General features: G+C 39.8%; 1 protein-coding gene across 4 annotated transcripts in view; it reads left to right on the plus strand.

The window, feature by feature from the left end:
- Nucleotides 1-23655, plus strand: part of cacna1ha (calcium channel, voltage-dependent, T type, alpha 1H subunit a) — a 124831-nt gene extending 101176 nt beyond the window's left edge. For 3 of the 4 annotated variants that reach the window (XM_061845759.1, XM_061845760.1, XM_061845761.1), the window contains 22 exons: nucleotides 3588-3675; nucleotides 3783-4060; nucleotides 4588-4959; nucleotides 6316-6419; nucleotides 6520-6643; nucleotides 7039-7107; nucleotides 7203-7387; nucleotides 7871-7997; nucleotides 8134-8259; nucleotides 8446-8535; nucleotides 9033-9225; nucleotides 11525-11676; nucleotides 11857-11966; nucleotides 12112-12245; nucleotides 12823-12893; nucleotides 14710-14788; nucleotides 15695-15816; nucleotides 17752-17910; nucleotides 18022-18162; nucleotides 18414-18585; nucleotides 19596-19753; nucleotides 20734-23655. In XM_061845759.1, coding sequence (XP_061701743.1) covers nucleotides 3588-3675; nucleotides 3783-4060; nucleotides 4588-4959; nucleotides 6316-6419; nucleotides 6520-6643; nucleotides 7039-7107; nucleotides 7203-7387; nucleotides 7871-7997; nucleotides 8134-8259; nucleotides 8446-8535; nucleotides 9033-9225; nucleotides 11525-11676; nucleotides 11857-11966; nucleotides 12112-12245; nucleotides 12823-12893; nucleotides 14710-14788; nucleotides 15695-15816; nucleotides 17752-17910; nucleotides 18022-18162; nucleotides 18414-18585; nucleotides 19596-19753; nucleotides 20734-22056 — 4377 coding nt within the window. In that variant the 3' untranslated portion in view covers nucleotides 22057-23655. The remainder of the gene's footprint in view (nucleotides 1-3587; nucleotides 3676-3782; nucleotides 4061-4587; nucleotides 4960-6315; nucleotides 6420-6519; nucleotides 6644-7038; nucleotides 7108-7202; nucleotides 7388-7870; nucleotides 7998-8133; nucleotides 8260-8445; nucleotides 8536-9032; nucleotides 9226-11524; nucleotides 11677-11856; nucleotides 11967-12111; nucleotides 12246-12822; nucleotides 12894-14709; nucleotides 14789-15694; nucleotides 15817-17751; nucleotides 17911-18021; nucleotides 18163-18413; nucleotides 18586-19595; nucleotides 19754-20733) is intronic. The other variant, XM_061845763.1, reaches the window with a different exon arrangement.
- Nucleotides 23656-27791: the final 4136 nt, after the last annotated feature.

Below are 27791 nucleotides of genomic sequence, written 5' to 3' on the forward strand. Positions count from 1 at the left end.
ATTTTAACTTGAAATAATTCAGTTAGCTGTCATTTAGTGTTATATTTGTGTTGTGCTTATTTTGAAATTAAACAAAGAACACCTGCTAATTTAATTCAAGAATACAGAGGCACTTTCAGAAAAATAACATTTTTAATAAAAACAATACTCACTTTTATTGACAGTGTGCCTAATATATTAATATTATTATTCTATGCAGTAGTTATAGTTTGTAGTGGTCAGTTGCATCGGATCATAGTAAGAGTTGTTTATGGTATTTTGTCTACCTTATTTAGTGGTCAGCGGACTTGGACCATGAAGTTCGCACATGATTTTGTGATATGCAGTGAAAGCAGGCAGCAGATGGAGGAACAATTGACCACTCCGTACAGGGCACTTAACCACGCCTCCTGAAGTTACGTCACCCCACGTGTGCTAACCTCGGACAAACAATTAGCAAAAATGGTGGCGCAGGAAGAAAAGACGAGAGCGAAATTGTCCGATTTACCAGCTGATTTCTCACTCGCATTCTTTGCGAATAGTGAAATATCGTTGAAGAGCAGACAGCTGGGCTTCAAGTATTTCAGCGAGGGGTATTTCAATGGTATTGCCATGCATATCGACGGAGAAACCATCGATATTAGCGCGAGATCTTTCCGGAGTCAGAGGAAGACAGAGAAGCCACATAATATAATATATTATAACCCAAAGATGAATTCGTTATTGACAGTTTCCTATTTTCGTGTTACCGATTACACTTGTGTGCATAATCTGTATGTGTATCTGTATCTGTATAGCCGTATGAATGAAAAGAAGAAGGCGAGGCTTGATTTACGTGTTGTTTCTCTCGTTTTCTTTGTGTAACGTCATGCGCTCCCCTCAATAATTATTCTTGAATTAGTGCCGAACCTACGTAAGTCCCGACCGAGTACGACAGTCACTACTTTAGTGTCCTCAAACATCCTTCCTTCAGTCTTGGTGTCTCTGTGCACGTCGAAGGCTTTTAGGACTCGCTAGTCCGGTTTAGCTTAGCTCACTAGCCGCCAACAAAGAGACACGTTTGTGCAGTCAGGTCCTCGCAAAGTATCGCTCAACACAGATCAAGTGTGTCAATCATTCACACGTAGCTATGTTATGCAAGCGAAGAACTGCTAATTCATTCATATGAGACATGCATTGAAAATCAAATATAGGGCATACCTTTGTGCAAACATAGTCCGGTTTATCTTAGCTCGCTAGCCGGCAACAAAGAGACACGTTTGTGCAGTCAGGTCCTCGCAAAGTATCGCTCAACACAGATCAATTGTGTCAATCATTCACACGTAGCTATGTTACGCAAGCGAAGAACTGCTAATTTATTTATATGAGACATGTATTGAAAATCAAATATAGGGCATACCTTCGTGCAAACATAGTCCAGTTTATCTTAGCTCGCTAGCCGGCAACAAAGAGACACGTTTGTGCAGTCAGATCATCGCAAACGATCGCTCAACACAGATCAATTGTGTCAATCATTCACACGTAGCTATGTTACGCAAACGAAGAACTGCTAATTCATTTACATGAGACATGTATTGAAAATCAAATATAGGGCATACCTTCGTGCAAACCCTTTTAGATGGATTCAGTTGATCATGCAATCTTCCACAAAGTTTGATCGATCGAAGACATTTTTCGTACTCGGTCGACTGTTCCGGTTGATTTTCGATGGATTCAGTTGATCATGCCGTCTTCCACAAAGTTTGATCCATCAAAGACATTTTTCGTACTCGGTCTTCGGTTTTGGAAAGGGTACGAATTGAACTCCACCAACTAGCCTATCAGGATACCTGTCGTCACTATTACAAAGTCCGTGATTACACGTCTTAACCATATCTATTATTAAGGAACCCAAATATACGTGATAAAACGCTAACAAAAGCTATACTGGACCATGCAACTTTGTCAGAGGTAATGGCGGACGCCAACATTTATGCAGCTCTCTGACTTCTGATTGGTCAGTGACACGGATGACGCAATTTCTACGGAGGGGTCAATTAGAAAGATGGAGGCATGCACTGGAAAGGAGAGGAATGAAGATTACCTGAAGTAAAAAATAATATATGTGCGTGAATGAGAGGGGTGGACGGGAAGAGTGAGGCTACAGGGAGAAGAGATAGCAAGGGTGGACGACTTCAAATACTAGGGGCAACAATCCAGAGCAATGATGAGTGTGGTAAGGAAGTGAAGAAACGGGTCAAAGCAGGTTGGAACAGCTAGCAGAAGGTGTCTCGTGTGTTATGTGACAGAGGAGTCTCTGCTAGGATGACGGCCAAAGTTTATAAAACAGTGGTGAGGCCGGCCATGATGTACGAATTAGAGACAGTGGAACTGAAGCAACAGGAAGCAGAACTGGAGGTGGCAGAAATGAAGATGTTGAGGTTTACGCTTGGTATGAGCAGGTTGGATAGGATTAGAAATTAGCTCCTTGGAGGGACAGCCAAAGTTGGATGTTTTGGAGACATGTTCAGAGGAGAGAGAGTGAGTATATTGGTAGAAGGGTGCTGAGGATGGAGCTGCTGGGCAAAAGAGTGAGAGGAAGACCAAAGAAAAGGTTCATGGATGTTGTGAGGGAAGACATGAGGACAGTGGGTGTTAGAGAGGAAGATGCACGAGATAGGCTTAGATGGACAAAGATGACACGCTGTAGCCACCCCTAACGGGACAAGCCGAAAGGAAAAGAAGAAGAAGAAGAAGATTTAGCGGTCAGTGCCAGGCTGTTCCCATGCCTGGCTAAAAATGGGTGGGATGCATCAGGAATGGCATCTGACTTAAAAACTGTGCCAAAAATATATGCGAGTGACTCACCTTAGTGATCCTGATATGGAAAAGCCAAACTCACTTCATCTTAATTTAGCTACATGACAAGTGCTCGGCTGGAATAGTGCTACATTGTTTCTGACAGAACAGACAATTGCGCAGCTCAGTGGGTTTATTGTGATTGCCTTGCCAATACAAGAGCAAATAGATTCATCTTTACTTCTGAACAAAAACTCTCATTGACAGCAGTGTGCAGTGTTAAAGCCTTGGCTTGTTAATAAACTCCCAGTTGAGCCATTCTGGTGGCCACAGGTGCTGGCTCTCAATTACAGAAATGTCACATCAAGTTGAGGGATCACCGTTTTTAAAAGGGATCAAAAGGATTAAGAGTACTGTTGACCGCTACCGCAAACGCTAATCAATTTTATGATCAATCCTTCCACTTCCAACCTGGTTAGGAGTAAAACCCGCATCCACACACGGAACTTGCAGCAGTGATTTATTCCCTGGTCTCAGACCTTTTGAATGTGTTAACTGCACCAAGTCAACACAATTGATTTGGCCGCCTGTCAAATAGCAGTGTCGTGGTTTAAAAAAATAACAACACAGTACAATCGAAAATCCTGAACAAAAATAAATACAGCTATTGTTAAATCCATATTTCTTTCAATTTCCTTTGTCTGCTACACACAACCTGCCATTTAGCGCTCAGAAAACATAATTTTGTTTGGTATTAAACTAGTGACTAACCAATTGTTGTGCTATTTAAAGTTGCTAGTTTAAATAAAAAAACAACATGTGTGTCTTAGGGTGATGCAAATCGCTCCGAGTCAGATGATGACAAAAAGTCAGACAACTTTGAGGAGGATGAGAAAGTAGAACAGCTCAGAGACACCGGTAAGTGAAATGTTGGTTACTTTACTCATGTTCATCTTAAGTAATGCTTGATGAAAAACTGACAACATTATTGCATCTGTAAAAAATGTCTCCTATCCCCCCTACAGAGCTAAAGATGTATACGCTAATGATGACGACCAATGGTCACGTCGACCCTCGTGGTTCGATGGCTCCTCCCATAATCATGCGAACGGCAGCCACCCCCATGCCCACTCCAAAGAGTTCGCTGGGCCCAGAGTCCTACCTGGAGGAGGAGGTCATGGTGAGAGAGGGAGTTCTGCAATATGGAGAGGCCGGACTTTCCGAACCAGGGACTGGGTACCAAGAGGCTCGCCGTGGAAGCTCTACCTCCATGGATGCCTTAACATGTGATCAGAGATCATTGGTGAGTTTCAAACCTCTACGAAATTACATCTAGTTGATATTCAAAAGTCTTATCTTTTTCAAGAAATCATAATCCTTGCCCGGCACGGTACACAAATGGTTAACGCATCTGCCTCACAGTTCTGATGACCCGTGTTCAAATTCGATCTCACTTGTGTGGAGTTTGCATGTTCTCCCCATGCCTATGTGGCTTTTTCTCAGAGATTTCCTTGTACGTCCCAAATATATATATAAATATATGCGTGTTAGGTTAATTGAAGACTAAACTGCTCGAAATCTTGAATGTCAATGTGAATGGTTGTTAAGTTAAAATAACTTATTTACAGTGGCACCATTCTTGACGCCGATAATATACTTACTGTCTTTGCCAGGACACTCAAGTTATTTTATCCTTGTTAGGTAAAGGTTTAATTAGGAAAAACATATTTATCTTAATGTTATCCATGTTGTGGCATTTATGTCACACTGCATGGCATGTAGTGTACTGGACATGGAAGATTAAAGTACTTTTATTTCTTGTTATTCCAGAGCCTCTCCAGTCCTGCACGCCGCTCCCCTCTTCTAACTCGTGGTTCCAGCTCCTGGGGAAGCCGTCGCTCTAGCTGGAATAGCTTGGGAAGAGCGCCGAGCCTCAAAAGGCGAGATGCTAGCGGCGAAAGAGAGAGCCTGTTGTCGGCAGAAAGAGGAGAGGAGGAAAATGGTGGTGATGACAGTACCAATGCTGGCGGGTATGACAATAGAATCCAGCCGGAGCCCTTGGAGCTGCTGCAGGCATCCACTCTCTGCCCTTCCATTGTGGCCCAGTATGGTGACTGTAATGGGAGGAGCATGACTTTCAATTCCAATGTAAACACTGACTCCAAAGATGAATCTTTGCCTGAAGATGACATGGATGATGATGTAAGTTGCCATGAAGTTTGGATGTTCTCCCCGTGCCTTGCGTGGGTTTTCTCCGGGCACTCCGGTTTCCTCCCACATCGCAAAAACTTGCATTCATCGGACACTCTAAATTATCTCGAGGTGTGATTGTGAGTGCGACTATTGTCTGTCTCTCTGTGCCCTGCGATTGACTGGCAATCAGTTCAGTGTGTACCCTGCCTCCTGCCCGATGATAACGAGGATAGGCTCCAGCACTCCCGCGGCCCTCGTGAGGATCAGCAGCTCATAAAATGGATGAATGGATGGGTAACGCTGACATGGTGGAAAAGCACTATTTTTCTAAAAGTTATTCCTCAATCCAGATCAATATAGTTCATGAGGACCAAGATGCCATTGCGGTAAAACACTACTTTTGTTAAATGAAGCTCTTCTATATGCAGTGCTCCAACATACAGTAGTTCCTTGGCACAAATATACCACAAGATGGTATTTTTATTTTATTTTTATTTTTTTTATTGCACAAAAACAGTGAATAGGTCATTTTTTTGGACCAAATAATGGAGAATAGGTGAACTTGTAACTGCTGAATGCCCAGAGGTTCATTGTCAGTCATAAGCATGGGGGTGTCAGTTTCATTCATACATTTAATCTATAACAATCATAGGGAGATCACAGAGGGCAGGAGAGGGGCTGATGTCACATATTCAAACTATGAGCATTCAGAAATGCTAACATCTCATCAACTGTGATGCCTATGTTCGGTTTTCGATACGTTTCAACTTTCATGTGTGACTCTTTACAAACAGTTCTCTATTATCTGATTCTCTTTTCCCCCCTTTCATTCCCTTACCAGAATTTGAACTTTTCTCATTTGTTAATTGAGCGAAAAGCTTCTATGTGTAAATGTAGAGTGCGGATGACCTCTATCTCGACAGGTGGGTGGTATGATTGCCTGCAAATTGAATTTAGCTAAGCTGTAAAATCTGCTCCAACGTAAGCTTCCTCCTGGGCATACTGACCCTTCTGTCACTGAGCACAAGCAGACGAGGAGTGTTTGAGTGTGCACTAGCAAAAGTATGCATCAGCGCTCATATGATCTCCCAGCTTAAATGTGTGTGTGTGTGTGTGTGTGTGTGTGGTTATCTGAGCGACAGTTTTCTGACTTTCACTCACTCATTTGGGAGTAAACATACATGAAAAATTGCCATTGCTGATGCAGAAGACCTTGTTCTGTCTTCAATGATAATGAGTTTCTCAGCTCTTCTGATTGTTTGCAATTACGTTGCGGTCCAGTTCTCTACACCTATCGACACATCACAGTGTGTGTGTTGAATAATAAGATGATGTTGACACACATGTGATGCCTGATTCATGCAGAGTTCCCTTTGCTACATGATCAAGAAAGAGCTTCGCAATATGAAACCTCGCTGGTGCAAAGAACATGAAGAATGGACGCTGTACTTGTTTTCACCGGAGAACTCGTAATTTTTTTTTCTCCTTTCTTCAAAGCTGTATCTCAAATTGACTTGGTTCAAATAAAGATGAATATTCACAGATCATTTTATTTCTATTTCTATTTAGATTTCGTGTGTGGTGCCAAAGTGTGAGCTCTCACAAAATGTTTGACCATGTGGTTCTGGTTTTCATCTTCCTCAACTGCATCACCATCGCTCTTGAAAGACCTAATATACAGCCTCATAGCACGGTAAGACACAACTATAGAACCTGTTGAGTGGTAATCATGAAATATTTTACCTCTCCATAAATATGCAGTATGTCACTGTCCCCCCCAAAAAAATGTTTGACAAATTCCAATACACATGAAAAAAATTACACATACAGAGAATTCAATGAGACTTAATAAGCAAGCAAACTATAAAGTCTGCACTCTAATTGGTGTGATTATTATTGATTATTTTTTTAAAACCTTCAACAGTATTCTTATTTTCAGTTGATGCTGCCAGTTCTGACATTGCATTTATCTTTTATACATTTCCAAATGCTCATTTATGGTTGATATTTGCTGATGGTTATATGCATTGTTAGGCAGTATTGCTATCCACATGCTGAATGCATAGTAATGATGGTTTTCATCTTTAGGAGCGAATATTTCTTGGAGTGTCCAACTATGTTTTCACTGTGATCTTCCTAGCAGAGATGACCATTAAGGTGAATATAATTTTTTAGCATCATTATTGAAAAAGAAGGTTAAACCCATTAAGTCATAGTTGAGTTTATTCCAGTTTTGTGTGCTTCCATGTAAGGTGGTAGCGCTCGGGTTCGGCTTCGGGAAGCAGAGCTACCTTCAGTCCAGTTGGAACGTTCTGGATGGTGTGTTGGTTTTTGTATCTCTGGTCGACATTCTGGTCTCACTGGCATATTCTGGTGGTAACCGGATCCTGGGCATCCTCCGAGTTCTACGCCTGCTCCGCACATTGCGCCCACTCAGGTATGTTTTGTGTTTGTAGTGGTTGTATTTGTAGTACCAAGGGTTTCCTTAAAGGGTAACCCAGCATGCAGGCATTAAATGTGTCGGTCATAACTTTCCAATTTTTGTATTACTGTTAAAAAAAATTACAATATTGAATACATATAGTATATAATATGGTGTATATACAACATAGACCTCTGGAATGTACCATTACTTTGCTTGGGCAGTGTGATTCAATGACATACATTCACTGAATTGAATTAAGAGCCAGTGAATACAAGTACTAAATGAATAATCTAAAACCCAATCTCAATCGTGGGAAAAAGTGTAAGCCAACTGTCGCAATCAATGTAATAATTTTATTAAATGAAGTAAACTTTTCAAGTTACACCCAAAAAAATCAGTTCATACATGTTTTGCGTCACTGTAAAACTCAGCCGACTACAAAGTACTCGCATATACATGGTGTTTTGTTATATATTGTATGTTTGTATATTCCAGGGTGATCAGTCGGGCACCGGGGTTAAAATTAGTTGTGGAGACTCTCATCACTTCGCTTCGGCCCATCGGCAACATTGTCCTGATCTGCTGTGCTTTCTTCATTGTTTTTGGCATCTTGGGGGTGCAGGTAGTTTTCATAAATAGCTTTAAAATATTCAGCAACATAGATACATGTGTCTTCGTGAAAGTGTGCAACGCCCTTATGTACTTGGAATTAATAGTAATCGTGGTGTAATGAGCTCAGGTGTCTTCTTGTTCTTTAGTTATTCAAAGGAAAGTTCTACCACTGTGAAGGTCTCAACACCAAAAATATCACCAACAAATCTGACTGTCTGCACGCTAACTACAGCTGGATACGAAGGAAGTATAACTTTGACAACCTGGTTCAGGTATGGAAAACAAAGTACAGGAATGACGTAAAACCATTAATATCCACCATAAAAATGTTTTTTGGATGGACACACGTTCTATGTTATCGTACAAATATTAACAGAATTCTACGTAAGGCAAACAAACGCAGGGCTGCTGTGTGTTGACCTTCCTTTTTCTTTTTTTTTTTTTTTTTTTTCATCCAGGCTCTGATGTCTTTGTTTGTCCTGTCATGTAAGGACGGCTGGGTCAATATTATGTACGACGGTCTGGATGCTGTGGGAGTGGACCAACAGGTAAAGCGGTCTTGATGCACAATGAATCATCATGACTATAATCTATTGCAAGCTCTCTAAAATATCACCAACGAGTTGCATTGCTCTGAATGGCCACAACTGTAGCTCCGTTAGAACACTAATGACATCCAGTACAAGAGTGGTATCAAAAATCTCTGCCCGCTTTTGACTGACACTAGCAAAAAACGCTGTTTGTTTTTAACAATATTGCTGTTGCTCAGTTATTGTAGCTGGTGCACTAGAATAAGCAATTTAACTTGTGAACTTTCAAAACAAAAAAAGAATATGGGCATTTTGATGCGTCAATCGGTTTGACGGTTTTAGAAGTTGAACCTCCTGTGGTGAAATGTCCCAAAAGAATCTTGTATCATTTTTGTTTACTGTGACAAATGCAGCAACACTTGATCATGCTGAGAATCAAACAATTACATCAAAACCTTAATGTGCACTGGCAGACTCAAAGGTGTCAGATGACACAGATTCTCTTGTCTTTTCAGCCTGTGAGGAACCACAACCCATGGATGCTGCTCTACTTCATCTCCTTTCTCCTCATCGTCAGCTTTTTTGTCCTGAACATGTTCGTTGGGGTTGTTGTGGAGAATTTCCACAAGTGCCGGCAGGACCAAGAAGAGGAGGAGGCCCGCTTAAGGGAGGAGAAGAGGCTCAAAATCATAGAAAAAAAGCGCAGGAGTAAGGAGAATGGAGGGGCTGGTCGGTAGTCTATTTTTCTGAGCACTGCCTGCTTTCAGAGCCTGAAAAAAGCAAGATGAAGGGAAATTTCAGATGTCCGTTGAATACAGGGAGAGTTTTGCAGACTGGGGAGCTCACACAAACAGTGATTGCTGACAAGGCGTGGGCTACACCACTCTGTTGCATGTCATTGCACGACTGCAGCCCAACCTTCCCTTAACACTGCATGCAAATTCACAAGATATCTAATCTCGCATTTCAATCATCCATGATTATAACATGTGCATGCTCAACTTTTCTTAACACATAAACCAAGACAAAACAGGAGACGTTGTTTCTTGGTAATGTGAAGTTGTAGTTAACCAACTTTCAGTTTTAGTACTCTTCCAATATTTTTTTCTTTGTCAGCCCCGCCCCCCCCATCCCGAGAAGAAGAAAAAGCCATTTGCAGCTTTCCCTGCATGTGCTGACGATTTGCATACTATGCTTAGTAGGGTGTTAGGAAATTCTGCGCGATCAAAAGTGAATGTCCCCTCAAACTACTTTGTGCGAGCTAGAGGGATCTCGTGACATGGGTAGGACATTTCCTGGTAACATGCTTTGACTGGCAGACTCAGAAACATAGCAGATGCTGTTCCTGCTTTTTAGTGTATTTTGAGTTATTTAAGTGTGCAAATGAAGAAAGAATATGCTTCTTGCTGGTAGACATGTCAGAAACACACCACCTGCTGCAAAAAGCAGGTTTGAAATATTTCTATTATGTCGGAAAGATAGAAAGTGGCGAACCGTCAATTCCATTGTCCTACCAGAACGCAGTATATGGTGTGATCAGTTCATTTAACGCTTTTCTCTCTGGTCTAAAACTGTTCAACCTCCATAACAACCATAATTTTTATACAATGTCATGATTTTTTTTCAATGCCAGTGTTTGGCCATGACACAAACAAAAAGAAATATGACTCCGTATCAACAATTCAGGTGATTGTTGCTGCTGGATGTTCAACCACACAGTCCTAATCCAAACCTTCGTAACATTTACCAATCAAAAGTCTTCACTTCAATATGTGAGGCTCCAAGAAACAATAGTGTAAATGATTGAGATGTTAGAAAGAAAAAGTGTGTTGTTGAACAAACCCTTTGTGAGCCCTTTCAGTCATTTGATGTTTTATTATTATTATTGTGATCAACATGAAAGGCATGCCACCACCTGGAAGACAGATACCTACATTCACGCATACATCCCATATCATTCATACAGTATGGACATGTGAATGTGCAAAGAAAACAAAATTCCTTTTGGGTATCTTAGATTGAAGTAAGTAAGAAATAGAAACATTACATGGAATACTCTAGTACAAATTTGTAATGAAAACAACTGAGGAAAATCACATCTACAGATAATAACATACAATATTTGTGTATAAAAATCTGCCTTCACAAAGATAATCATGCTTACTTTTAATTGCCAACGTTTGACAGCTATTTAACAATATTTGTTACTTTTGTGGTTGGAGTTTTACTGAGAGATATTATTTTGGTTAACCTTATTACCAAACTACTAGAAACAACTCTTAGTTTGATGCACTGCAGTTGTACACACAAAACAACAATAATAAACATGGTCAGTTGGTATCTCTGATATTTTCAATCCAAACTGAGTTAGATTTACCTACTTTACATAAAATAGTATATTTAATTACCAAAATTTACATTTGATGATTTAAATTAAGATTGTATATGACATGTATATCTCGTGCTTGATCAAAATAATCCCAGCCATTTTTGTTAAATACTGTTGCCTCGTCCAGATTATTCACATTAATGCAAGCCATGTCTCATGTCCTGCTTTACTTGCAAAGCTGTGGTGCGCACTGACTGACTTTAGGGTGGAGGTGGAAATTACTGGTCCATGCTTCAAAAAATAACCTACTTCATTGTACTCTTAGGAGTACAACAGCTTTGTAACAGGGCGGGATCCTTACCCCTTTATTTGTACAACTTTTCAACATGCAGTACATCCATCTTTCTGACTTTGTAAAATGCCTGAGGTCTAACAATGAATCCTATGGGTCCCATTAATGTACAATGTAACTTGAAGGACCAAATTGGACTCCTATTGTACTGCAGAATAGTAAAACCTGAGAACCACAAGACTTTGGTGGTTGCCGTCCTTTCCCCTGCCGTTCTGTGCACACCACTGGGCTTTTTTTTTTTTTTTTTTTTATGATGCAAAACATCTCACTCTCTTGCTCTTATTTGTTTCACGTTTTATGTTTGATTTTACCTGTCTTTGCTCCAGAGGCCAAACAGAGGCCCTACTATGCTGATTACTCCACACCACGCTTGACCATCCATACACTGTGCACCAGTCACTACCTGGACCTGTTCATCACCTTCATCATATGCATCAATGTCTTCACCATGAGCATCGAGCACTACAATCAACCGCAGGTAAAGCCTCCCTCCCGTGTGTGCGCGCAAACAATACAGCCAATATCTGAATGTCTTCAAATGTCCAATTTAAATTCATAGTTTTCTCTTATACTGCCTTCAGCAGTGAAAATTTGCAATGAATGCATGTAGAAACATTACAGGGATGCACTGAGTTGAGATCATTGTTTGTGTTCCCAGTATTTGGAGGAGGTTTTGAAGTACTGTAATTACGTGTTTACCTTCATCTTCGTCATCGAAGCCCTGCTTAAACTCGTGGCATTTGGGATCCACCGATTTTTCAAAGACAGGTAACAACATTTAAATGCACGGCAGCATGTTTTAATTTGACAATTCAGGCCACAGCCACTGAAGAAGTGCTGATATACTCTACGATGAAGTTGGGCTCTTCAAAAACTAAAAATAATTTCTGCTTTGTTCTGTTTGTTTGCTTAGGTGGAACCAGTTGGACATTGCAATTGTGGCACTGTCCATCATGGGCATCATTCTAGAGGAGCTAAAAATGAGTGCAGCTCTTCCTATAAATCCTACAATCATCAGGATTATGAGAGTGCTCAGGATAGCAAGAGGTGAGAAATAATCGGTCATATTCTGTATTATGGTGTATATTAATACATTTTTAGTCCTCATGGGGACATGATTTCTGACACCTTGTTGAACAACATCAAATTATTTTTGCACGTATATCACACCTTTAATCTTTTGCCTTTGTCTCAAGTCATCATTCTTCCTGATTCCTTTTTTCTCCAGACTTGTGAGAACAATATTGAATCAGTAGATGTGTGAGTAAATATGTGAGTGTTGTCAGGTCACGATATGTACTTCCTGTGGCCTTTTTTGGGGTGGTGTCTTCTTATGTAAAATATGTACCATATGTACCTAAAACACTGGAGTATACAATAGTATGTGATAACCATTTTCATTGTGTATGCATATATATATATATATATATATATATATATATATATATATATATATATATATATATATCCACTACAAATAAAGTACTAAGTCAGATTTGCCTATTTGAGGGCGATGTAGTGCTTACAGTTTGACAGCCACTAAGCAGCAAATTGGCCAAGAGACATCAGTGACCTCATTGTATAAAGTGCACAGTTGAAGGCTTCTCCAATGTCCTTTCTACAGTACTTAAACTCCTTAAGATGGCCACAGGCATGAGATCTCTGCTGGACACTGTCATGCAAGCCCTGCCACAGGTAGGTGATTTATTTTTTATTCTATTTACGGCTGTCCAGGAGGATTTCATGGCTGGTTCAGGCAGCATCTCAAAATGTATGATGCACACGCGGTGACTGACTCCATTGCTCAGCTATTTTCTAAATGAGGTTAGTAAGTGCAGAAAGGACACATTCAAAAGGAAAACACCAATTCATCTCATCTTTAACAAGAAAGTGGACTGCTGCAACAGCTCCAGCTAAAACAAGTAAAAAGTTCACTAGCTCAAAATCTGGTTATCAATTTTCAGGCTCAAATATAAAATATGTATGAAACAAATTGTATATTAACATCATGTCTTGAAAGAAACATCTGCTCATGATGTGAGCTGGAATGTTTATACAAGCACGGTAGACATCTCTAATAATGTAGCTAACGTGATAAATATGAGGTGTCTAGGCTGTGGTACAATACTGCATACCATATTATTGCATATTCTGTATCCACCACAGGGTGTCTCAACTGGTGGGTCAGGATCCAAAAGTGGGTCGTGCACCTATTTTGGATGGGTCACAACAGCTAAATTACCTGTATTCATATTTTGAGTTTTTTGGTGTAGTACAAAGCATTCCCACACATAACACAGTCGGAAAGCCACAACAAATGTTTACTCTACAAATACAGCACAGTTAAACGTTTGGCTGACAGGCTAGCATAATACTTTCTGCATTATAGCAAAGAGATTTGAAATGGCATTTAAAAATACAATATAAACTTGGAGTTAAATAGTTTTCAGGGCCTATTTTTTAACAAAAAGTCATTTTTGCTCCTCAATATAAGCTGGTTATCACTTTGTAACAAAAGAAAAATGCAGTTCCCAGGGTGATAACAAGTGAGAACCAGGGTTATAATACTGTAGATTGGGATTTTCCATTATAGTTAGTTTTGACTTTGTTTTGACTTTTTCATCCATTTTCAACGCCGCTTATGCTGGCTAGGGTCGCGCGGCGTTGGAGCCCATCCCAGCTGACTTTGGGCGAAAGGTGGATTACACCCTCAAGTGGTCGACTCTTTTTCAAATTTGATTAATTTGAATTAGTTTTAAGAATGGATTTGTCAGTTGTTGTTAGTTTGTTTTTGCTTTTTCAAAATGCTTCATTTCAAGTATTTTATTTTTTAAATTCTGGGTATTTGTCAAATGTGAGATGAACAAAATTCACAAGTATTTTGTAATACAACAATCTACAACAAATTAGGTTAAAAGAATAATATGGAGTATGAAAGGAAGAGATGACAGAGCCTTTTCAGTTCTGTATCTATGTCTTCATCCGAAATAAGTACATTTAAAATAGTTAATCACTGTCATTGATGACTTTAGAAAGCAAATATCTGTGCATAACTGGGAGGGCTGGCACTGAATGAGGTTTAATTTTAGTTAGTTTTCAAATATCAAATGTAATCTATTTTTATTCTTATTTATTTTATTTCATTCAAGAAAATGTTTTTTCACATTAGTTGTAGTTATTTTGTTAGTTTTCGTCATTGTAACCTTGTTGAAAACCACTCAACTATCTCACTGTATACTGTATATGTATGATGATGATGATTTCAGAGTTGGTCAGGGAATATCTGAAAATATTGATTAAATGGCTAAAGTATAATCATTTTGGCAAGGTGCATTTCATCATATTGTTGTTTCTTGTTACAACTGAGATTAAAAAAAATGGCAAAGACATTGAATAAATAAAGACCTACTTTGCTTATTAAATAAACTACATTTTCTACAAAAGTCACTCCCAGTTCGCACTGGCACAATCACTCTGCTGGAGAGAGAACTAACATCTATTTTACCTCCAGGTGGGAAATCTTGGTCTCCTCTTCATGCTGCTTTTCTTCATCTATGCCGCCCTGGGAGTGGAGCTCTTTGGCAAGCTTGGTACGTCAAAACACATCAGTCTACTCCCATCTGCTTCTGTGCTACAGTAATATAAAGGTGCTGTTCCATGCTGGAACAAAATCTAATTTGCATAATTACATTTATTTACAAATTGTTTCCTCAATAGGCCGTCTCCACCAGACACATTTTTTTCTCAGACAAAAACACAGAATTGTCTGTGTGTGTGTCAGGGGGGAAGGGAACTGAATTTTACATCCCCCAAAATAATATATATATATTATGTATAGGTACATATCAAAATGTGTCTGTTTTATGATATTGATTTGCAGCATATAGCTTCATACCAGGGCGGCACAGTGGCTCAGCTGGTAAAGCGTTGGCCTCACTGTTCTGACAACCTGGGTTCAATCCCAGCCCCGCCTGTGTGGAGTTTGCATGTTCTCCCCATGCCTGTGTGGGTTTTCTCCGGGCACTCCGGTTTCCTCCCACATTCCAAAAACATCCAACATTAATCAGACACTCTAAATTGCCCCTAGGTGTGATTGTGAGTTTGGCTGTTTGTCTCGATGTGCCCTGTGATTGGGTGGCAACCAGTTCAGGGTGTACCCCGCTTCCTGCCTGTTGACAGGTGGGATAGGCTCCAGCACTCCCGTGACCCTCGTGAGGATAAGCGACTAAGAAAATGGATGGATGTTCCCAAAAGGGTTCCACCGGCAGTGGGGCGCTAATTTTCATGCGAGCGCTAGGCTTATTGTGCGTATTTGCCAATTTGGCAGACCAATCTGTGTACCAATCTATCTGATTTTGTTTTTACTTCTTTAGGAAACTTTTGGGTTTACTACACATTTTTGGGCATTTGGCAGGTCCGCTCTATTTTTGCAATTGTTAATTGTTGTCAATGTTGTGTTTCTTCAATGAATGAAACTGTGCTTGTGTGTCCATTAGAATGCAATGACAACAATCCCTGTGAGGGCCTGAGTCGTCATGCCACCTTTGAAAATTTTGGGATGGCCTTTCTCACACTGTTTCGAGTGTCCACCGGAGACAACTGGAACGGCATTATGAAAGTATGAACACACACTGTTTTGCACTCACTTGCGCATTCACATGATAGAAATGACCTCCAAAACCAATTATAGAACAATAAAGAACTGAACACTCTAAGCACTTTCTCATCTTGACTTTACTTCACAAAAATTGTAATTCACGATGTTATCTCAGACCAAGTGAATCATATTAGCTAGACAATGTTATTAAAGACAAGGACAATCTGGCAAATAGACCGACTTCAAGATGGTGCTCAAATGCAATATAATCCAAGCAAGAGTTGATTAGGGAGGAGCCTTCGAGAACCAACACAGAAATGCTGTTCCAGCTGAAGTAAAGTCATTCAGCAGATTTGTACAGTTGCACAAAAGTGTTAGTTTATCAGAGAATGTTGGCGATAGTAACCGTTACTTTTTGGCTGTGGTAAATCAAGTTAGTGACAGTATATCGATGAGGATGTATTTGATTCACAGGCCTTCAGTAGGGACATACGTGATTTAATCTACCTCATAATACTAACACTATTACATCATAACCATCAATACTTAACAAAATTGCAAGACTCTGACGGCAAGCAACTGTGCCACTACATCATCCGGAGCTGTTCAGAATCAGCACATAAATCATAAGATGACAAAAACAAAATAAATGTCACGAAAATTGAGCATGCGCAGCAGAGATGCCGAAATTTTAAATAGTCTGCGTTGTACACTAACTAGCGTAACTATGGGGTGATGCTGTAAGAATTTGAAGTCAAGATGATTAAAATTGTATTTCCTTTATGGCTGGTGTCATTGGAGAAAAACACAAACACCAAACAAGCCTATACGTGGATTCTGGTCATTTTAAGTAGCTCATCAAGGCAACTTGTGTAAAACAAAAGACATTGTCAACGTTTAAAATTTCCTATGGTTCCTTTGTCTTTGTCTCCTGCTATATAGTTTTGTCATTTGCGTTGTTCCATTTTGCCGAAATTGGGTGCACCAACAGTTTGTGTTTGACTTTCTCTGACCAATCACCAAAAAGATGGAAAAATGCTGACATCATTGAAGGTCATGGCCTGCCCTGTGAGGATGAATTTGAAATCAGAATGGTTAAAGAAACTATCCCATTTCTAATAGTTTTAAGTTACATCGCCCGACACTACTGATTTTGAAGGCCCAGCACATTCAGGCTGAAATATGATCCCCAAAAAAAAATTGAACATCGACTTACATTATGAGAAACAGTTCAGCCAAGTGAAACACAAAGAAATGGAGAATAAATGAATACCACAACAGTAAAGACCCTGCTGATAACATTAACATTCCCATTAAATACATTTTCAAATGTAGCTGTTATGTTACAGTATAAAATTGTTTTACAGGTCATTGTACTGTCCAGTAATGGTAGCATAATTCTCCTTTTATCTGTAGAATGTATAGCTGCTGGATATTGAAAAAAAAAAAAAATCAAACATAAAAAAAGGAACATAGTGTGATAAAAGACCTGCTCTGTTCTTTTCAGCTGCCAATATGAACAAACATAAATGAAGGTAAAGAAGACTATAGAGGAAGTAAAACAGCAATGCCAGTATTTTTTTCCGCCGATATTTTGCATGATGATACAAATTAAGTATTTTAGTTTTGCTAATGTGGAGTAGATAATTAACCACCATCCAAGACATTTAAAAGTGACTGATAAAACGATAATCATCAAGGTAGTGCAAGTACTAATATTATAAAATACAAAATTCATTAAGAATAATAAAAAAAATGTGGGTGGTATTTCAAAGAAATGTATCCTTAATTTGATTGCAGTGCTATGCTATGACATCTTTTGTTTTCAGTCTGGCTATAGAATAAATGTAAATAAGACATGTTAAATTAAAGATTGTATTTTTTCAAATATACATAAATGAGCCTTTTTTTTCCCTTCTTGTCTTGATTTCCTTTTTGAATCCTTACTCTCCTTAGGACACATTACGAGAGTGTCATCCAGAGGAGCGCCATTGTCTCTCCTACCTGCCATGGGTCTCTCCCATTTACTTTGTCACCTTTGTGCTCATGGCCCAGTTTGTGCTTGTCAATGTGGTCGTGGCTGTGCTGATGAAGCATCTAGAAGAGAGCAACAAGGTACACTTTTCAACTCATCACGCATCAAGACAGGCGGCGTTTCCTGTTCTCAAATTATTTTGATAGATGTCCAACATTTATCGGTACATCGAGGAATGTTCACTTTTACAGGAGGCCAAAGAGGATGCAGAAATGGATGCGGAAATTGCCATGGAAATGGCTATGGAGCAGCAACGCAGATTTAGCAGGACTTCCAGCAACAGCTCAGAGGCGGGAACCTTTGTTGGGCCGTGCCCACAATCGCCTGGCCAGGTAGCAGCCGCCTCTCCTTTGCTACACTCTGTTTCAAACAGTAACAGACATATCATAACTTACATATTAGGTTATGAGGCTCACTTCATGTTAACAAACTAATAAGCACATCCTCTGAATATATCAGATGAGATGAATATGGACCAAAACTCTGTGAAAGTGTTTTTAATGTGCCGTGTAAGTCAACAGTACTCTTTCTTCACTGCTGAGCAGAACTGTATTTAGTGATGGGTCTCTGTCTCCCCCTAAAGGAGGAAGAAGAGGTGCGTTGTAGTGAGGATCCACAGCAGATATCTGAGAAGATGTCCGTATCTAGGATGCACTCCTTGCCGAACGACAGCTACATGTTCCGACCTGTGCGACCCGCTAGTGCTCCTGACCCTCTGGAGGAGGTGGATGTCAGTGCTCAGGACCAACATTCAGGTACCAAACTTATTCTGGGGCATGAGAACATGATGTCTTTTGGACTGGTGGTGCGTTTGGCACTTTGGCCTTCAGTTGGGAATTAGTCAACTCAAAGTGCCTCTGAACATCACCACTATCACATTGCAATTACAGAAACTACCAATATTAAACAAACACAATATAAAATCACAAAACCATACCTTTTACCCACCTGAAGCAGTCCAAAATCTATGTTTATTTATATCATACTCACCACAGATTATTTGATTGCAAGCCTATTAGCGTAACTGCTTAAGTCATTTTTTAACAGCTGCCTCAATTCAACCTATGCCCCAGTTTACCATAACCAGATATGGACACGAAGAAATACACAATTTTTAGCGAGCACTTTTGAATTGATATTGTGACAGGAAGTAAAATATATTTTTAATCCTGTTCAGATAATGAAATGTAATAATGAATGAACATTGTTATATGGGCATGTTTTGCTAGTCTTGGCTTGCGAGGATCAGCCAAACAATGGATGGGAAAATGCCGTATAGCAACTCAAATTGAGCATTTTCCTACATTGATATTGCTTGAATATATATATATATATATATATATATATTGGGGTTTGGGCGTAATGACCATGGTTACACACTTATTTGTATGCAAAATTCACTCACAGGCCACCACATAGATAAAATTGCACCAACACACAGCCCTCTATTCAAGTGGGAAAATGTAAATATGTACTTTGTAATTCATCAGTATACTTTATTTTCAATTTTACCCAATTTTTACAGTTTAGAACCTTGCTCCTAACACACACAATGGTAATGTTCAGTGCTACTTTTAAAGTATATTTATGTATAAATACATTTCAAGAATGCTTTTGTGGTAAAGTGTTAAAACTAGTGTTTTTAAGCTAACTAAATGATTCCTCATTGTCTTGATATGTTTTTGGCATGTGCATGTTTTCCGATTGACCCTTATTATGACTTCGGGGGGAGGTTATCGTCTAAACCTGCCTCATGCATCTTCAGGGTCACTGACGTCAGTCCGTTCGCAGCCGTGTGAGAGTCGTGCTCTGCTTCAGGTTCCTGATATTTCCCCTGTCCACCCGCGGTTGCTTGCTTCCATCAACCTGCCACGCATTGCCCCGCCTACGCCCCACCCCTCTCCACGGGCCCTGCGCAGACAGGTGAGACAAGCTTTCATCCTATTTACCGCCCAAGAACCATTAATAGGCCCTTTCACAGGGGCTCCTCTGTTCACAATGGTACATTTCTTTTATTTATTTTTTTGGTGCTGTTCAGGGGGGCTAGGCCTCAGGAGTACATGTACAGTAAATGGTAAATTATTCAAAGTTATAGACATTGTGGAATGAAATATTTTATGCAGTGATGTAAAAATCACGTCATTACAGGCCACAAAAAAAGGCACAATAATCACGAGTCATCAGTACAATCGTATTTTCTTTTGATTGTTTCATAGTTATGGGCTCGAAGCTTTTTTCGTACAAATATTTGTTGTAATTTGAACATTGAGTAATGCATTCTCCTAAGTTAATAACGGGCTACAGTATTGATTGACTTTTTGGGTTGAGTTTTCATCATAAGAACAGAACTCCACCATAAACTAAGGACCGCCCCCGCCAGTCCCTGTCTTTCCTTTGTTAATATTCTTAAAGGTGCCACAACCGGATGAGTGTTTGTCAAACCCCAAAGGGTGCCCACCCCAAAAAACATTTTAATTCCCTATAGAAGCCACAAGATGGCGGCCAAGCACCAATTTTGTGTGACTGAAACTCCTCCACTAACTTCAGCATGGTTCTTTCGCACAAACATATTTGCATTGATTTGGCCTGAGCACAAAACAGCATTGCTGTGTTTTTCATTGATTAAAGGAGAACATGTTGCAAGAAATTAGCAACTACATGGATTTATCAATTCCTAGCCATGACTACACATAATCTGTGTGAAATGGACTAGCAAAAACTGGCACACAGGGGAGTAGTTTAACACCAAAATTCACTTCTCCCAATGTTTGCAATCTATTGTCCCAATTGTCATCACATCAAAACTTCTGTTCTCTCTCTGCTGTGCCAATTTTGAGAAAGCGTTGTGTGAAAGGAGTTTGCATCTCATCGAAACCTCTTAAAACCTGGATTTGATTTTGCAGGTGGCAGTTAAAGTTGATTCTGTAGAAGCCCAAAGTTGTGAGCAAGAAGAGAGGCCAAACGCTGTCCATCTTCCTCTGCCGTCTCCTTCTCTACATTCTCCCCTGCCTCCACCCACTCCCTCATCCCCCTCAGTTCTCTCCATCCCACCCTGCTCCCCTTCTCCATTTCCACCCTCTTCGCTATCTTCATCTCCTCTCCCTCCTTTAAGGTCTTCCCCAGCCTCCCTCCCTCCTCCACCTTCCTCACCCTCGCTTCTCCTCCCACCACCTCGCTCTCCACGCTTCCCACCGCGCACCGCAAGCCTCCACCGGCCGAGACCACCCTCCACTGCCTCCCTGTTCGACCTGGCTGATGAGGAGGTGTGTCACATCACCAGCTTGGCCCGCCACAGGCAGATTGGCGAACTGGGAATCCGACAGGAGAGCAGAACGAAGGCAGGACGCAGCCACTCCCTCTCTCCATACACTGACTCGACCTCCCCACCTCCTCCGTCTTCATTCCCGCGGCCATCCTCAAGGAGCCTGCTCGGAGCAGATTTGAAGGACCGAGACTTTAGAAAAGGCTTTAGCGTTGACACCCAGGGGTTCCTGCGCAAGCCGTCGTTGTTGTCCGCCGGTTACCTTGACGACCATCGCCGCCACTCCATAGAGGTGTGTCTCCCACAAGATGGCGTCGCCAGCGATGACCAACACTTTAAGGGGGGGCTCCACAAAGAGAAGGGCAGTTTCCCAATGAGGGTGCAGTCAGTTGGAGGTGGGCACCGGAAGAAGAAGACGAGCCCTCCGTGCATATCCATTCACCCCCCTTCCGAGAGGGAGCACCCGCCCTCACCCCCAAAACTAGCGGACTGCAGCATGATGCTAAGACGAAGGACGCCGTCTTATGACTTGACTGCACACACGCAAGACATCTTTGTGGACACGCAGGCGCATTCATCAATGCATCAAGCTCTCAAGCCTGTCCACGTGTCACCCCAAACACACTCACCGACACAAACCCTGACGCCCTCGGCGACCTCGACACCCACACACGCATACACACCACCCCTGCCGTCAACCCCTACGCACCCGCCCATCCCGATCAGCCCGAACATCTTCATCCAGCCTCACGCCCCTCTCGTGCCGAGGCCTTTCTCACAGACGCGCCCCATCTCGCCTGCCCCACGGCACGCTGCGAGGGACTGTATCCCCTTGCCCCAGTTCACTTTCGAGCAACCGCAATCCAGATACCTGGCGGATGCAGATCCCGCACCGTGCACTTCACCTTTTGACAACAAACTGGCAAGTGGATTCAGCGCAAAGAACCGGAGGACCGCTCAATGAATATCAAGCGGAGGAAGTGAAATCACCATCCCTAAATCTCCCGAGCTGGAGAATGTGCTGACCTCAGGAGTATTGGGAAATGTTTTCTGGGAGATGGAATCTTTTGTTTTTATGAATTTTGAAGATTGCTGTCCGCAGACACTAGCAACATCCATCCCAGAATCATAGATAATGGATCTATCCAGCCCCACTTGGGTGGCACCGAACAGCTAAGGACGAAAGCCACCTAACTCTGTAGCCAAAGTTTTTTTTGTTTCTTGACACACTGTCTGCACCCACGCGAGCCAATCAGGAAGCAGCGTCTGGCTGACAACCTCTGACCTTTACAGGAAGTGGTTTACGAAGTGCAAGCATGGGGCGGGATTGTGGGATATGCAACTTCAGGTTTTCTACAGAAGTTCTGCTTGCCCCTCCTCTGGTCCTTGATCACATTGATCCGAGCATGTGTGAGCGTATCTGTCAGTGTGCGTGTGTGTGTGTGTGATGTCCGAAGGTGTGTACATTTTCTTATGTCTGCTGTTGCTGTGTCGCCATGTTTTTTTCTTACACTTCTTTCTTGACAGCGAGGGGCAGCAGGACACCGCTGTAGTATATGTATCTGTGTAACTGTGCAGTGTAAATAAAGAAAATGCTTTATTTGGTGAGATTAAAATAGCTCTATCCATATGCACATATTTTTATAGAAATCTAAAGTGGTTTTTGCACACATTTGAATTTCGAGTTGCTCATTTTCCCTGGGTTTTCCTCTTGTGAATGTATGTTTATTTTCAAAAGCCAGAGAGGGAGAGAAATTCAGTATTGGTAAAATCTCCTCAATGGGATGATGTAGAGGATTGGATTTTATTTTTCTATTTTTTAAGAAGAAGAAAATCATATATGTGTGATGTGTTTGTGTAGTTTATGTCTCAAACTCTTGTGTATTTGTCGTCTTGATTACAGCCTTCGGGAGATGGCTCAGTGATGCAAGTTAAACAGATGTAAAATTCTCCATCAAATACATTTTGGGTCAAATGATCATCGATCTAAATTGTGGATGAAGAACTCAAGAGGTTTGACTAAACCTGTGGGAATTTATGTTTTCTATACTGACAGTACAACCTTTAAGTAATCGATCAGTTCCAGAATTCTGCTTGAATTCTTTATATTTAGGGTCCATTTTTTTCTAATTGAAATGAATGGAAAGTCTTTTGTGGTCATGATCACAAAAAAAAAAAATGGCAATATTTGTATGGTTCCACTGTAAGATGTAATCTAGTCATGAAATGACCCTTGCTACACCCAATGTAAGGAAAAGTGTTTATTCAGGCTTAAAATTTGACAAGAAATTTCACTCCCCTATTTGCATCCACAAACTAAATGTTTGGTTGTGGGGATGAAATACAGTAAATATAGTCGTCATAATGAAATTAATTGTTTATAATAGTCCACCGTTTCGAGTCCCAATTAGTCAAGATAGCGGCATTGGCGACAACCTAAATGTTAGAGGGTAAGCATGAACTTGCCTGTTGCATCACTGAGCCTTGCGACTGGATCAGCTGTGACCTCATCAAGTGTTTCTGTACATCTAAAGACAACCAAACCAACTTACTTGCTAGTTATGTGTAGCCAGAGTGCAATAATATTACTATATATATATATATATATATGGAAGATATAGTGATCCACAACTCCATTGATCCACCACATTCTTTTGTTCACACATATCGTCAGAACTATATACTGTATCACATAAACCAAGGTTTTTTTTTTTTTTTTTTTTTTTTTTGCTGAGAGTGGCTGGCAGCAGCGCAACGTACTGTATAATTCTCTGAACGCTCAGGCTTAACTTAATTGTTTTATTGTAAGCAGAGAAACAGATTGAGAAATTCATCCTCCAGTTGAATTTTCATCAAGCCGGCAGATCAGCGTCACAAAATAATTATCATTTGACGAGAATGAAAATGAATAGAACTTGAATTAATGGTAATTGCATATTTTTTTTGTTTACTTGAAAATGCTTTATTTATTGATTTAACCAAAATTGGCTTTGAAATATTATTATGTGTTTTTTGTGGCAGATGACAGTGTTTTCAGTGCATCATATTTGTGGACTATGTTTGAGCAGGACTCACGCAGCTGCAACGTTCCTATAAAATGTCCCAATTTGAACTTTATTCACATAACATTTTGTTCAATGTTCTAATAAATTCTATTGCGAACACATCGCGCCAGCATATTAGACATCATGGCCGCAAACTCAACTGGCAGCCAAAGAGTGCAGAGGAGAAAGTATGACAAACATAACCCGAAGCCATACAGTACATGGCAAAGCACAATATGTATATATTGTATAGTATTTCATTTTGTCCATAATCTCATAAGAAGAATATTTATGAATTTAATTTCCTTTTTTTTCTAAAAAAAAAAAGTAATTTTTGAAAAGGAAACAATGCACAGGATTTTTCAAATGATCCATTGTTAGATTTATAAATACTAGTAGTAATGATAATTGGATTTGTGACAAATATTAATACCACCATCATATGTGGAGTCTGGGTCACTGGGACAATTAATTTTTATTCATTTTGAAATTGGGCACTTTTTCTAGTAATGCCTTAAAATTTGAAATCCAATTGGGTTCATTTTTTGGAAGGTTGTAAGTGTGATAGACGATAATGAAATCTGCGTATATCTTCCACTGTTGTCTTGTTCTAAACGTTAAGATTATGTGGCTTCAAACAAAGATGAAAAGAAAGAACACGTACATCATATTTGTAAGTCTTGCAGGTCAACGTAAGTATATGACCTTGTTTGAATTGTTCTTTGAGTAATCGTCATTTGTTTAGTTTTTGTGCATGTGTAAGAAAAAAAATGGTTCATGGACTATTGGAATATGATCTAAAAAAACTTTGATAAATGTTGGCCTCTGATTTGTTGCTGAAACACTTTCTGTTGAACTTTGTTTTTCGTTCATGTCTTCTTGCATAGATTGTGGCTCATGGGAGGTCTTCAGTCTTTCGAGTAGAAGCCCCTGCTGCTTTCATTTTTATGTTTTTTTTTTCTCTTTTGGACCTAATGCAGTCCAGTCTCATCGACAGTTTGCCATAAGGAACTCGTTAGTTCAGTAAAGTGACTACATCAATTTTATTTTATTTTATTTTATTTTTTACAATTTACAGATCCTTGGATCTCACTATATAACTCCTATTTTTGAGGAAGCAGTTTAGGACTATTGCATGTTCTAATTTAGAAAAAAAATTTTGGGGAAAGAATTATGTGGATGTTTTAGAGACTTTAATATTTACATTTTAAACTGTTTCCATTTGTAGACCGACTACCTAAGCACTGGGCTCTGATTAATTGGTATCTGATATAATACTAATTAAAAGAAGACCCATTTCTTTATTGTCCAATGCAATACTGGGTGGTTATTTGCTCTATGAGGAAACCTCATCATCATAATACAGTTTTATAGAAAGATATAGAAACCTGTTGGTCCTGTTGTTAAGAACCAATGTTCTTTTATCGTTAAGGTGAACCTTTTTTCCACTTTTCTCTTAATACTCTCAACATGTTAGAACTTTGCAAATGGATTACTTGATACAGTATATATTTGATGTAGGAATAGCGTAAGCCCTTATGCTCTGTAAAAGCCTTTTAACTTTCCAATACATTTTTCTGGATTGACAATAATGCGGCCTCAAAGTGGAGCTGAAGATCCTCAATGCGGCGCTGTTTCAGACTCGGAAACTGCTAATATGTCTGGGACAAAGCAGGGGTCTTGTTGTTTCTCCTCTCCCAGTTGAACCCCTTTGGTGGTTGGCCCAGGCACCAAGAAACCCCCAGGCCTTATTATGAGGGGAGTCTGTGTCTTGAGAAAGTCTGCAATAAAGTTTTTTTTTTCTCCATCCCTGAAAGAGAGAGACTGAGAAAGAGAGGAAGGAAAAGTGGAGGCACTCTCCCATGTTGTATCTCTGATGATTACTGTGACGGCCTCATTGTCCAGGAGGATGTATACCTGTCAATTAAAAAAAAAAAAAAATACAGGATTTTTTTCATTTAAATGAAACATTTTGTCGGCTTTATTTTTTTGTCTTTATTTATAGAGGATTTATTTTAGCTTGGCCACATCATTCGTTATTGTCGAATGTGCAACCACACATTTCCAGGAAAATTCACTGTTAAACATGCAAAAATCTCAGTGCCTATATATATATATATATATATATATATATTCAATATTTTTTGGAGCAGCACCATTTAGTATTTTGATGGACAGTAAGTTTGCGATGAATACATCCACTATATATGGACATATTGCTACATGCACACATACATAAAATTAAATGTGAATACATCTAGGGAATATTACTCTACTTAATTTTAGCTCTAGCTTTAAATAAATTATGACAATGAATAGGTAAAAGTGTGGCAAGAAAGATGAAAAAAGCAGTGTCAAGAAGAAAATCCTGATCAAAACCATAATATATTTCACAAGCCAGTTATTATTATTAGTAGTAGTCTTAGTAGTGGGCGTAGCAGCAGTAGCAGCAGCAGTGGTAGTCGTCACAGTGTTTTTGAAATTAGGTCATTATTCCAGAGCAGGCCAATTCCTTGTCTTGAACGCTAGATGACAGTATTTAATAATAATAATAATAATAATAATAAAAAACAGGAACCTGATGAAAACGCATGACCAGAATGTACTGCACATAGTTGATTCATTGCATTCCTGTATTTTATATGATACCACGGTAAATGCATTTTCTATTAACTTGTGATAAAATAGCAAAGTATAATCTTTTTTAGCCTTTAAGTAACTGCTGTTGGACTTTGGTCCTTTCTGGGGCCATTTAATCTTCCGGCTTTTCTTTATGTTTGTGTGGGTCTCTGGGTACGGTATTCCGCCTGTGTCCCACATTCCAGAAACGAACTGGTGAATGAAAGCTTCTGAATCTGTAAATCGATTAGTCAATAACAGTGTGAATATGAATGTGAATGATTCTTTGTCGACGTTCCATGCGATGGGCTGCCAACCAGTCCAGGGTGTACCGGCCTTATGCCCAAAGTCTACAGTTCATCTGTGCACATAATGAGGACAAACGTGCTAAGTAAATCAAAGCAATCGAGGTTTAAATATAATTTCAGAAAAATATGTTAGGTTATGTCAGTGGTTTTCAAAGTGTGTGTGTGTGTGTGTGTGGGGGGGGGGGGGGTCCAGGGCTACCATAAATACTTTTCATTACTAAGTTACGACCAGCAGATGGCTCTAATTTACCACCGAGCTGACACCAGCCACTGAAATGACTGCAGGAAGTCAAGATGTTACATTTTAGCGGAAAAAAATAGTTTATCTTTGGTGGCTTGATAAACTCACCAGTGTATTTTTTCAACTGTAAAAGTGACCACTGTAGTGATTATTGATTATTATGAACATAATTTCATCGCCAAAAGTGGGTGCTGCAAAAAATGTTTGGGAACCATGAAATGACCAAATGAGTGGGTGCTGCAAAAAATGTTTGGGAACCATGAAATGACCAAATGAAATATAACTGAAATAAAAATTGTTCATTACCAATGGTATTCATTAAGAACAGCCGTGGCATTACGCTTATAATTGGAGAAAGACACTATATAATCTTCAGTATTTTAAATGTTTATATATATATATATATATATATATATATATATCCATCCATTTTCTTAGGCATTTATCCTCCTCAGGTTCACAGGAGTGCTGGAGCCTATCCCAGCTG

Source organism: Syngnathoides biaculeatus, chromosome 16, assembly GCF_019802595.1.
Source record: "Syngnathoides biaculeatus isolate LvHL_M chromosome 16, ASM1980259v1, whole genome shotgun sequence".
Taxonomy (NCBI): Eukaryota; Metazoa; Chordata; class Actinopteri; order Syngnathiformes; family Syngnathidae; genus Syngnathoides; species Syngnathoides biaculeatus.